This window comes from Electrona antarctica (genome assembly GCF_951216825.1).
Source record: "Electrona antarctica genome assembly, chromosome: 23".
Taxonomy (NCBI): domain Eukaryota; kingdom Metazoa; phylum Chordata; class Actinopteri; order Myctophiformes; family Myctophidae; genus Electrona; species Electrona antarctica.
The window spans coordinates 19,276,274-19,289,881 of record NC_136804.1 but is presented as its reverse complement, the minus strand read 5'-3'; the positions used below and the strand labels follow the sequence as shown (position 1 = coordinate 19,289,881).

At 42.0% G+C, this 13,608-nt stretch overlaps 1 protein-coding gene across 1 annotated transcript; it reads right to left on the bottom strand.

The window, feature by feature from the left end:
* Nucleotides 1–12,252: 12,252 nt before the first annotated feature.
* LOC306916066 (tubulin alpha chain-like) lies at nt 12,253–13,608 on the bottom strand (the record flags this gene model as incomplete). Its single annotated transcript, XM_079493773.1, has 1 exon — nt 12,253–13,608. The coding sequence occupies one exon, from the start codon at nt 13,606–13,608 to the stop codon at nt 12,253–12,255; it is 1,356 nt and encodes a 451-aa protein (XP_079349899.1).

The window sequence follows — 13,608 nt, the reverse complement described above, 5'->3', positions numbered from 1 at the left end:
TCCCCCCAAGTGTCGTTGAGCAAGACTCTGAACCTCTAACTAAGTGCTCATGATGACCTTGAATGGTTTCCTCCGCCATGTGTGTGTGTAAATGGGTGAATGAAATGCACAATCTATGTAAAGCGCCATGGATAAAGGCACTCTATAAATGCACCATTTGTACATAAATTAGACAGATGACTGACAATTTCAGGCTTCGTTTAACAAATCCTCCTCAGAGAGGTGAATATTGATGTGTTCATTATGTCCCCAGACATAATATTCAACACAGACAAATAAGTTGTCTCCCTCTGACACGTACCATTCATGTCTGACAACTTGATGTCAGAACAAAGCCGTGGATGGATTGGAAATGAAGTGAGTTTGATGAAGTAAGACGAGGAGGTCGGATGGCCCAGTAATAGCACAGAGGTTGGCTTGGCCGCTGTCAGGTGGAAATAAAAACTGGACAGACAAGTGCACTACAGTAGATGGCTCGCCTCCATCCAGTTTTCTTTTACATGCAACATTCACACAATAGTGAGGTCACTGAGCTGTGTGCCTGCCTAGCAAATGAAAGGGCTACTTAATGAAATCTGACTCCATCGCTGCTTTTAGGAGGAAAACATGAAACATGAGTGTGCCCTCTCACAGTATGATTATGGTTCATGATTCACATTGGTATTCCAGCCCAGGGATAACTTTCATTAGAAACAATATGAAGTAGATCAATAGTCTTCAGGCCAACTCAACACCCTGGCTGGATAAATGGAACTCTGAAAAACGAGGTGGTTACACAATGTTTTTCTTTCTTTTTTTCCCCTTTTTTTCAAATGCCAAACAAATTCTCTCAGAAAGACAAGTAATGCATAGGCGATGTTAGCCTCTGTCAGGAGGGGCGACAGGTATTTTTCATGGGGGGAGAGAGGGAGAAAAAGAAGAGATTTATTTTTTGTGAGGAAGTACAGTGAGTGTACATACACAGTACACTATAATACCAGTCAGAGGCCCGAGAGACCCATTGGATTTACCAACAAATTTGGAGACAAATATTATCTCCCCATTGTGTTGCATTTTAAAGGAACAGTGGCAACAGGTACTTCAGGCAGTTCATATCTGTAAATAGCAGGTGGGCTCACAGATCAACAAATTGTCAGAACAGATAACACTATAAATCTACTGTCACTGGTATGGCGATTACTGGAGTGTAGAAAGTATTGGAGTGTAGAAAGTATAGTAGTAAGTTAACAATACATCCTCCTTTAACCTTGGAAATGTGGCCTTCAATTTATAGCCTATCCCTAGATGTATAAAGTGCTTCCCTCTCTGAAAGCCATTGTCACCCCTCACTACTTGTCGAAGAACACAGCATTCACAACAATGTGCTGCTAAAAATACAAATGCAGGCCTGGGCCATGGCTCAGTGGTCCAGGCACATTGGCTGGTAATCCAGCCTGGCAGTGTGCCACGGGTTCGACTCCCGATCCCGACGGCCTTTACTGCATGTCTTCCCTCCTTTTCCTGTCAGCCTACTGTCTGTCCCTCCATAAAAATATATAAAATAAAGGCGAAAGCCACGAAAAAAAATGCATCTGAAAACTTTTTGTTTCCTATTTGGTGACATAAGGGTGGTCAAGTAGTTTTGGTCACATGCTCAGTGAAGTTTTTAATGAAAACGTAGGGGTCTTAGTAATAATATAATTTAGCTATTTAATGATAATGGAAGCTACAAACAAGGACTTATTTTAATGAATTAATTGATATTTGAGTGATAAGTATGGCAAGTATGTATTGTTAATACAATATAACTAGCACATACTGAAAATACCGGTAAAATGCGGGAGGTGGTCTCCCTAATTTGGTTTTGTATGAAACTATGAATACAAATTCCGATGCCAATTATTTTCTTGATAGAACTGAACTGATATAGAGTGGTACAGTATATCAGTTCTGCAATTACCGTGTGTGTGTGTGTGTGTGTGTGTGTGTGTGTGTGTGTGTGTGTGTGTGTGTGTGTGTGTGTGTGTGTGTGTGTGTGTGTGTGTGTGTGTGTGTGTTCATAAATGATAGCAGAAGGTGCTTGGGGCTGTTGGAGGAATCCTGGTGCACTGCAGCATCTGACAGCAGATGCTCCTGCAATAGGAATCGTTTCCACCTGCAGTGGTAGACCAACATTCTTATCGTACAAGAATCTACCGTAATACACATTCTGTACTGCTGTGTGCGCGCCCCAAGCGCGCGCACACACACACACACACACACACACACACACACACACACACACACACACACACACACACACACACACACACACACACACACACACACACACAGTAAGAGGCTGAAAAAGTATAGATTGGACTACAAGGGCTCTGTCTTCTTGAGTCAATTTTAAAGCCATTCTACTTGTTTAAGTTCCCAAAGTTCTGCTTAGGACCAGCCGCCAGCCAGATCGCAGACTCCCTGTTGTTTTATGTTCCTTCACAAGCCCTACTGTAGATTCTACTATAGTGGTTCCCCAACTTTTTAGATGATTTCCTTAATGTGCAACATTGTTTTCTCACTCAACAGTAAATAACCAAACCAACATAAAGTATGCATGTATTGTAAGTGTATACAGGGTATCTGCACATTTTTTAAGTTACGATATAAAGACTTTCAAGATCCTTTAATACCAAATTGGCCAAATTGTCAAATATTATATACTTAAAGGAGCATTCAGTGATTTGGGTGATTTGGAAAACCACCCAGTCCGCCCCGGTAATAAAATGTGCACATTAACGCTCTACAGCGATAATCATGATTGCTCTCGATCATGATTGGAGGAAGGCCCCTCTCATCCTGATTGGATGAAGGTTTTGCCACCCGCCACCAAAACTGAAACTAGGGTTTTTTGACCCCAGGGGCTCACTGGGGACAGGGAGGATTTCCTTATATGGTCAGCACACTCTATAGTAGGGAGGATTATCCAGAAAAAAAGAAAAAATAAGTGATATTTGAATGAAGTAAAATCACTGAATATACCTTTAAGAAAGACACACAAATAAGCTCACAACATCTCGCAGTGGGAGACTAAATGTAAGCCTACAATTCCAAGTGTCACAGAGCAGAGCATGAGATACAATTATTCCATGAACAATTGAACATGAATTACAGATTATAATAACATGAAACTTGGGGGGACATTTTCCACCAACCAACGCTGTACAACCTGCTTTGACAGCTAAGCATGTAGAATGAGCAGTGAACTGAGCTGCTTTAAAAGACCGCCTGATTTGCACTGAGGGAATGTGGGTGTGGATGAGAAGCTGTAGCGAATGAGAATGAAGAGAGTTGACGTGGAGAGACAGCTGCTTTAAATGAGCATGAATGCACTGTTGGAGAGGGGTCCGGGGAAAAGATATAATAAACCTTCTGACTTCCATGTCGTAATGAACTATTGCTGCGCTGGATTTCATTTGACAATGAAGTTTGAATTACATTTAAGCAGCATACAACACAAGCAGCAGCTCAGCAGAGAGAGAAAGAAAGAAAGAAAGAAGGAAAGAAAGAAGTCACAACACAACACATACTGTCCACATCAGTATTCAATTCCAATGAACATTTGAAATTGATGGCTATAACAGCCATCACACCATAACAGCCAAAACGCAAAACCTTTAGCTTGAACACACAACACAACATACACACTGTAGATTCACTTCCAATTCCAAATCTCCAGATCCACCAACAGTCACTGAACATTGCCACCCAGTCATGGGTCCCAAAACGACAGCAAGACTACAACAGCTTGAATTGCATTAGCATATACAGTACACACAGCATCCAATACGAACAGCAGCAGCAAAAAGAAAATTAATAAATAAATCGTACCTTGGGCAGTCTTCTATACTTGACTTCATCAGTTGAAGTGAGGACCAGGTTCAAACATGTTCATCCTGGTTGATCTGCAGGGCAGGCTTCAGGGTCCAGCATTTCCGCCGTGCAGGAGAAGAGATTGCTGAGAAGAAGCTGAGCTTGATATGGTGGGTGGATGGATGGTCCATGTTGTCATTAGAGGTGGTCGTGGATGGTCTGAGGGTGTTTATACAGTAGGTGATCACCTCTGTTTGTTGTCCTTAGAGGTGCCTTCTCTACATGGTCAGTTTAGTTTGGGAGGGACGCCATAAGCCTTGAGTATCTGAAAGAAAGAAAGAAAGAAAGAAAGAAAGAAAGAAAGAAAGAAAGAACTCAATACTCTCTCAATACCCATCTTAGTGAATACTAAAATGAACCTGACCTATTAATATTATTATTATATATTTGTTCAATTGCTTCTAAACCAAAAGATACTATCAACAAACTCTACATTGTGTAGGCCGGGGAATATTCGCGTCGGTGGTTAAACCCCCTCTCTGTGAATTATATCCCGACAATGACCACCTATAAGCAGATATTATCCCTCTTATTACATGGCTACTTAATACATACATTAATAAATTGACCCAAAACTAGAGATGTCCCAATACTGTATCGGGAAAAGTATCGGATCGGCCCTTATTTGTCATATCGGGTCGTATCGGTGAATATGCCAGTCTAACCACCGATCCGACACAGGGGTAAGGGGTTGACACGGGGTATGGCAGGTAAATAAAATGTTGGGACAGGTGGAGTTTTCTTTGGAGTTGCCCAAACTGCAAGTGCACATTTGAGTGAAGAGTCTGCTATAAACACAACACGAGATATATAGCTAGATAGCTATAAACACAATACGAGATATATAGCTACTGTAGATAGCTATAAACACAACATGAGATCACAACACGACACTGGTATCGGTATTCGGTATCGGCTAACACAGATTAAATTGAGGTATCGGGATCGGATCGGAAGCGAAAAGAGTGTATCGGGACATCCCTACCCAAAACACAACAAAACAAGATATTTTCTTGCTTGCGGTAATGAAAGTATTCCATAAGTGTCGCGCTGGCCGCCGTCTGCCCAGCTGCAGCACGGAAAACAAGGAAGTAAGTTGATCAAATCCATTTTCGGGTACTGCTTCGTCTATTTCTCGCTCAAATGTTTTCAAAAATATTTTTGAGAGCAATGTTTAGCTGTAAATGACTGTGTGTGTCTTTCAAGAGGGGCACAGCAGGTGCTCCGAGGGGGGGTTGATTAGGCATCGGTCTGTTATAGAGCGGAGCGGTCTGTTATCAAGAAATAACACACTGTGTAAATACCTGTAGCTATGCATGTGCACAGTTGCACACTAGATTTATCAAAACATTTTCAATATATTTCTTTACATTTTGGTTTTATTACTGTAACTTGCCATAATAAGCAAAGCAAAGTTACTATATTTACCCAGGGTAACTAGACTAAGCATCAGATACTTGTTTACAGCCAGGCCCTGCTCATAGAACATTTCATGGTAGTGGTTCAATGCCTTGCTCAAGGGCACTTCAGCGGTGGTAATTTTAACGTGCTGGTCCGGGGATACGAACTGGCGACCTTCCGGTATCAAGACCGCTCCGCAAACCGTTCGGCCACCGCTGCCATAGAACTGCCATAGAACTGCACTTACAAAATAAAGTGATAATGAATATTGACTGAGCAGTGAGATAAACATAATATATTAGGTTTACACGGGTTTACACATGAGGCAAAAACCTTGTAGCTCCATATTTCAACTTTGTATAATCATAAATTATTGCCCCACTTCTTCATACAATAGTCTACAGGCTCACAATGCTTGCATTTTTGTGAGGTAGCCTATATAGAATGTAGCTATTTAAATGAGAATGGAAGCTATAATCCAGGACCTATTTTAATTAATACAATGTTATTTGAGTGGTGTCTCACGCACGCGCGCACACACACACGCGCGCACACACGCACGCCACACACACACACACACACACACACACAGACACACCACTTTTAGTCTGTTAGTTTTGTGATAGTTATATAGGTCTACGCTACACCATTTGAGTAATTGCGTTCACATGCACGGGCTGACGCAAAGATGCAGTCTACCAAGTAGGTAGGCTACCATTCATTATGGAAGCCAACATGACGATGCAAAGAGGCAATGATGCATGTAAGCAGCTCCAAATTATACCTCCCAAGGCTCCCATTCGTCTTTGCGTCTGCCCGGAATGCACTAAAGTTCTGTTTATTTTTCCCCCACGTTTTACAACATATATATAGCTAAAAACATTACAAGCACAAATACTATCTGTAAAGCAGCTACAGTAGTTAGGCTATCGCTAACTCACCACCAGGACAATGAATCCAATCAGAACTGACTTCTTACAGCTGTCACACTCACAGCCTCACAGGTGTTGTGTTTTAGCAATTAACTCCCTGGCAAACTGACAACTCTACTCAATCCACGTGGTGGATAAATACACATTACACAAGTCGTTTATTTCACTCTTTCAAAAAATGACCTACCTACTATCTGTCTGTCTGGTACCGGTAGGCCTACGGCGGGGGAGGACGGAGGGCGGGAAAGTGCCTGCAGCACAAGCCCGCTCAACTGGGAATGTCTGCGTCACACTCAAAGATACCTTCGAGGCTGGAGTACTTTAATCTCTCAAAAGAGGGCGCCGTTTTTCCTTTTGGGAGTAGGCTACTTGACAATAGAGGGTGTGCGGGTATTACTTTTGACAGCTTCAAACATTTTGCAGATGCTTGTCTCATTTTTAAGATCTTAAATGGACTTGCACCTCCACCACTGAAACCGTTCATAGATCGAAGGGACAGTGGTGAATGGTGGTAGAGCAACAAGGGCAACTACCAGAGGAGACTGTGAAGTGCCAATAGTGTGTTTGGTAAAACAGTATTCTCTAGAGCCTCCCATCACTGGAACAGTCTCCCTACAGAAGTAAGAGAGACATCCAACTATTTGACCTTCAAATTCAACCTGAAGAGGTGGCTAAAAACAAATCAAATCTGTAATCATGAGTAGCTCTATCACTGGTATCATTTCTCAATTCACTCTGCGGTTGTTTTGTCCCCTGTGCAATTGTTTTTTTATTGCATTGTATTGTACTGTATTTGTTTTTGTATGTCTAGTTTTACTACCATTTTTTAAGAGCCTGCTCAGGGACTAGATGTAAATTAGCTTATGGCTAACTCTGGCACATTTACATGGATGTGAAAACTGACATGTTGATTAATGAGCATTGTCCCTGTCAAATAAATAAAGTGAAATTAGTGAATGGCAGATCGAGTGGCAAATCGACTGGCAAAGTGAGTGACAAAGTGAATTTAATGTTGTTTAAAGTAATTTAATGCAATCAGATTTTTCTGTGTGGATGTATGGTGTGTCAAGGCCAGAAAGTATATTTTGCCTCTCAGTATAGGCATTCCTGCATAACTTCTGGGTATGATGATGATGTCACGCGCATACCCTCTATAACACTGGTTTAGTGCCTCAATTGAATTCCGCTCAATTCGCCTTTTTTGGTCTATAATAATAAAGATGACTGACTTGAATGACTTTTTTTGACTTTTTTTTTAACTGAACAAAGTTTGTTCCGGAAAAAAGATAGCCTAAAGTTGATGGGCTATAAGTATAAAATAACCCATCATGCATAAGCAAGTCAATGGAACAAAGTTAGATAGCTGTGACTTTGTGGTAGGCTACAGGTAGGCCTACATGCTGTGCTACATAATATCGAATATTTAGCACAAGTCATGGAAGGGGAACGTACCTTCTGAGAGCTTTACGGGCAAAGATTATCAACTTCAAAATCTCAAAATGGGTCAGAAAGACCTCAGCAAGTAGGCTGTCATCATGCTATTTGGCTGGGTAGTGGCCTAGTGGGTATTCGATATAACACAGGCAGGCTAAACAAATTAAAGGTCACTGAGTTCTGTAATCACTGGGGTAAATATGCTTGAGGGAATGTTCAGCTACTGCAGTCTTGTAGCAGTATAATGTTCAGATGAATTATGAAGCAGGTCAGGGTTTGGCAGTGATATCCCCCTCATTCTGCATTGTTTAACCCATTTTGGGCGGGAACCCCTTTTGGTGTTTTAAACATTGTTATAATTTAGCTATTGAAAAATAGCAGATCTACAAGCTCATAGCGCGCCACCGAGTGGCGCGCTATGAACTTGTAGGTCTGCTATTTTTGAAAAATCGTAAAAATGCGCCACAAATCTTTGAATATGTATATATATTCTTTCAGAGCGAACTTTTTTTTTTTCCGACGTCAGTCCTAAATGGGTTGTCCACCATGGGCAGGCACACACAACAACACATGCACATACTATAGGTTACTGGACTATATATGCAGGCACAGATGCACACATTCATTCAAGATGGCCTATAATGATTTAGAATAATTTTGAAGAAGTTTGAAAGTTGTTTATATATATTTGAAGAATAGCAGCTAAAGCACATGCAAATGCAACCCACATGTACTGTAGGTCTACGGCTATACATATGAAGCCTTTAGAATTGTGTTACTGTTTAGAATGTGAACAGTGTTACTGTTAGCACAATCTTTCATTGACCTTAGTACAAGAATGCGACAAACTACTCAAACTTAACTCATGCACGCACCACGACCACATACACCACATAAGCCAAAGCTTGAGGCTGAATGTTAAATATAAAAAATGTTCACTACAGTAGGATGATACTCATACTATACTTTGTACTTTGCTTTATACTTTTCTTGCCAGCTTTAGATGTTTCACTATATTTTGGAATTGATACGAGAAGACAAGAAACAAGAAAATAACTTTTTCGAGTACAATAGCCCTGTAATATACCACTGAGCTTCTACAACAACAAAAAGCTGAGGCGGTAATGTCTCTCACTGAGCTTTAGAGACTTGAAAAAAATAAAAATAATATATATATATATTTGTTTTTGTACAGTATGTGGACCATGGTGACATTGATCAATTCTTGATAAAAAGCTTCTAATATATTATTTAGGCCCCAAAATCTATAAATCTCACACTATTAAAGAAGCACTTCACCACTTTTCAACCTATCTTCTGTGTTCCTGTGTCTCATAGGAGGGCTGTTCAGAAACCCGTCCACCAGTGACATCATCAATGGGGAATCCAAGCTAATAGAAACTGCAGGCTTTCTAGTCCTGAAAAGTTGCAATGCGAAAATGGAAGCCATCGTTCTCACGATAATACAAATCTGAACATTTTTGTAAAGAAATCCACATCCCTCCTATGAGACACAGACTGAGTGGAAAAAACTGTGCCATTTTATCATGATTATTAGTGAAGACCTATTATATGAAGATAGGTTGAAAAGTGGTGAAGTGGTCCTTTAAGGCAACCGGCCGGTTCCACACACTGCACAAGGTGCCCTTTTTTCACTTGAGCACCAGTCCCTCTAAATGTCTGTGCACGCCACTGAATTATGCAGTGTTTGTGCGTGCGTGCGTGCATGCGGGCGTGCGTGCACATTCCATTTATTTATTCATATTGTTGACATACATCATGGTCTAAACATTTTAGTAACTGAGTGAGGCTGCACTCACACATAGGAGTGTCTTCTCTGTGTCTCGTGTCTCCTCTGTTTCAGACAGCTCGCAATACATTTTCAATGGGAGTCACGTAGTTTTTTTTTTTTTTTTTTTTTTTAAGATATTTTTTTTGCGGCTTACGCCTTTTATTGGTTTTTTGAAGGGACAGACAGGAAACGGGAGAGAGATGGGGGAAGACATGCAGTAAAGGCCGTGTCGGGCTCGGGAGTCGAACCCGCGGCACACTGCGACTGGATTACCAGTCGGGTGCCCAGAAGGTTACGCCACCGCCTGGGCAGAGTCACGTAGTTTTGAAGAGACAAACTTGTTCAATATGGAAGCATAAAGGGAGGAGGCCAGAACATAGCCATCGAACAATTGTGAGCTGTCCGACACACAGAGGAGACAGGCGACAAGCAGCATGCAGACACCCGCGGAGCCTGAAACGTCTGGGAAGATCTTGTTTGTTCAATGACAAGTTGATTTAGCGGCCCTATAATCTTGTTAGTTTTTTCTGGTCACAGTTTATTTTTGCTGATTGCCTCCATAATGTGGCTGAGCTTAAAGGATAGATTGTTTTCCTTTTCATTAATGGACTTAATGGCACAAGTGGGAAGACAGAAATATTTCTCATCAGCATTCAGTTGTTGTTTTGCCACATCTTTGTGGAGATGTGTTTGAAAGATCAATAGAACATTGAAACACTTATGTTCCTCTGACTGGAACATTTGTATTGAGGGTATGTTGTAAAAAGAAACAAGGTGGTTTCTAATAACTAGCCTGGCTTTTATGTTGTCATATTAATTCACAAAATGGGAAAAATATTCAGGGATTGACTTCCTAATTGACAGATAGACATGGGCAGAGCGATGGACACCAAGGGGTGATGTCGCAATAGTCGGACCAATATTAGATTAGTTTGATGTCATTATGTTTAGGCATAGTTTTAAGGTTAAGGTAATAAGGTTATAGGCTTAGTTAGAATGCCTTTGGCAAGGACACGCAGGGCTCTATATTGTATCTTGGTGGGCCCATGATCACGGGGCCCAAGATAAAGCATTGCTTTTTATGAGCTGCGCCTCTCCAGAGTCTCCAAGGTTCTACTATCTGCACTGTTTTTGAGAAGTTACATTCAAACACATCATCATTCTGGCAGTGCTGCCTGCAACATCCCTCACTTCAAACCCTCTAGTAGCAGGCGTAAACACAGTCTCCCTGTTGCCTCTGGGAGACCTGAATGCGCACTGATCAAGTATGCAGCCTGTCAGATAAACACTGACTAGAAAAGAGATATTGAAGTGTGTGTGTGTGGGGGGGGGGGGGGGGGGATGCTCGGGGGTAGAGGTGTTAGACTGATGGTTGTATCAGAGCTGGACTGGACTGCAGGGCTGACTTGCATACGTTATAATAGTTATTTCATACATTGCCGGATCGAGTCCTATTGGTCAGAGCTAAATTAAACATGGAGCGAGCCCAAGCGAAGAGAACAATTCATTATTGCAAGTTTGGCCGTAGTAAGGAAAAAGAGAAATGGTGTGTGTGTGTGAGAGAGAGAGAGGGAAATTACAAGTAAAAGCCTCATGAGAAGATTCCAGCGAGAGAGAATTAGAGCAGATTAATGCCTGAGTGCAACATTCTGTCCCCAAAATCTTCTTATGACCAACTTTCAGCATGGGTACATTGTAGAGGTATAGAGAATTGTCACAGAGAAAGACACATTTGTGTGACACAATTACTACAGAGCAAAAGACACTGTACGTTTGTGTGACACAAGCTGTCAGACCAGTGACAGACCTCCAGGGTTGTGTCCATTTGTCTCACCTCATCACTTCTCATATAAAGTACGCCAAATAAGGAGTTTTTAGAGAAGGACAGAGTTACAGACAGACATCCCAGTAACACGGTTATTATCATTAACAATAGGCCACCCAATACAAAGAGCAAACATTGTGACGTTGTAGACAATGTTACAAAAAATTACAAACATGTGAAGTGAGGGGTGCTTGCTCTTCATCATCATCATGACATAAAATAGACTACACTCATTTGCTCAGACACTATGACGTAAAATTCTCCATTCATTGTGAATGGGAATTTCGTTTAAGACGAAGTTTGTGGACGCTAACCAAAAGCTGGATGTAGGAGGGGCTAGCGCCCCTCAAAAAAAAATAAAAAAAGGTGCAAACGTTGACATTAGGCTAGGCTATACAGTACGTGCTGTCGGGGCTTAATCTTAAAAAGTTTTAAAAAATGTATAAAGAAAAGGGCAAACTTTGACATTATGTTATGCTTGTGTAAAATCTCTTATAAAAAAAAGGTGCAAAATATTACTTTACTGTATGTTGTGGACATTCCTGCTATTAAAAAAGAGATGCAAACATTGACATCATGTGCTGTTGCGGATATTCTGTTGTAGAAAATAAAGGTGATGCAAACAACGTCATTTCGTGTTGTGGATATTCCTGTTATAAAAAAGACATATTTAAAATTGACATGATATTTTGCTGTGGATATCTGTTATAAAAAAGAGGTACGGAATACTGACATTTTGTTGTGCATATTCTGTTATTAAAAAAAGAGGTTCCTCCAGGTAATGTTTGAAAAGGCTAAAAAAATGGTTTAAAAAAGACAGAAAAGAAAGGAAAAGGAAAGAAAAAATGAAACCCAGTAGCTCTTACAATAATACGTAGCACATCCATGCACCTCTCTTCTGGGTTCTTTTTACTTTCCTGGTCTGGCCTCTCATTAAAATAATAACGATCTAGCAAAATATCCAGCTAAATAACTTAATCTTCTTCCCCTTCGCCCTCTCCCCCAACCTCAACGGAGTCAAGTCCGACCTCCTCATAATCCTTCTCCAGGGCTGCCATGTCCTCTCTGGCCTCAGAGAACTCCCCCTCTTCCATACCCTCACCTACATACCAGTGAACGAAAGCACGCTTGGCATACATCAGATCGAACTTGTGGTCAAGCCGAGCCCAGGCCTCAGCAATAGCTGTGGTGTTGCTCAGCATGCACACAGCCCTTTGGACCTTGGCCAGATCTCCACCAGGTACTACAGTCGGGGGCTGGTAGTTGATGCCGACTTTGAACCCAGTTGGGCACCAGTCGACAAACTGGATCTTACGGTTGGCCTTGATCATTCCAATAGCAGCATTGACATCTTTGGGCACCACATCGCCACGGTACAGCAGGCAGCAGGCCATGTATTTGCCATGACGTGGGTCGCATTTCACCATCTGATTTCCTGGCTCAAAGCAGGCATTAGTGATTTCACTAACTGACAGCTGCTCATGATAAGCCTTTTCAGCAGAGATGACAGGGGCATAGGTGGCCAGAGGGAAATGGATTCGAGGATAGGGAACCAAGTTGGTCTGGAACTCTGTCACATCAACATTTAGAGCACCATCGAAGCGAAGGGAGGCCGTGATGGAGGACACGATCTGACTAATGAGTCTGTTTAGGTTGGTGTAGGTAGGACAATCAATATCAAGGTTCCTACGGCAGATATCATAGATGGCCTCATTATCAACCATGAAGGAACAGTCTGAGTGCTCTAGCGTGGTGTGGGTGGTCAGAATGGAGTTGTAAGGTTCAACCACCGCCGTGGACACCTGAGGAGCTGGGTAGATGGAAAACTCCAGCTTGGACTTCTTGCCGTATTCAACAGAGAGCCGCTCCATCAGGAGGGAGGTTAAACCGGAGCCAGTGCCCCCACCAAAGCTGCGGAAGACCAGGAAACCCTGAAGTCCAGTGCACTGATCTGAGAGTTTGCGGATCCTGTCCACCACCACTTCAATGATTTCCTTGCCAATGGTGTAGTGTCCACGGGCATAGTTGTTGGCAGCATCCTCTTTGCCAGTGATCAGCTGCTCAGGATGGAACAAATGGCGGTAGGTCCCAGAGCGCACTTCATCAATAACAGTGGGCTCCAGATCTATAAAAACAACTCTAGGAACGTACTTTCCAGCCCCGGTCTCGGTGAAGAAAGTGTTGAAGGAATCATCTCCTCCTCCAATGGTCTTGTCACTGGGCATTTGTCCGTCTGGCTGGATCCCATGCTCCAGACAATAGAGTTCCCAGCAGGCATTGCCAATCTGGACACCGGCCTGGCCGATGTGGATAGAAATGCACTCACGCAT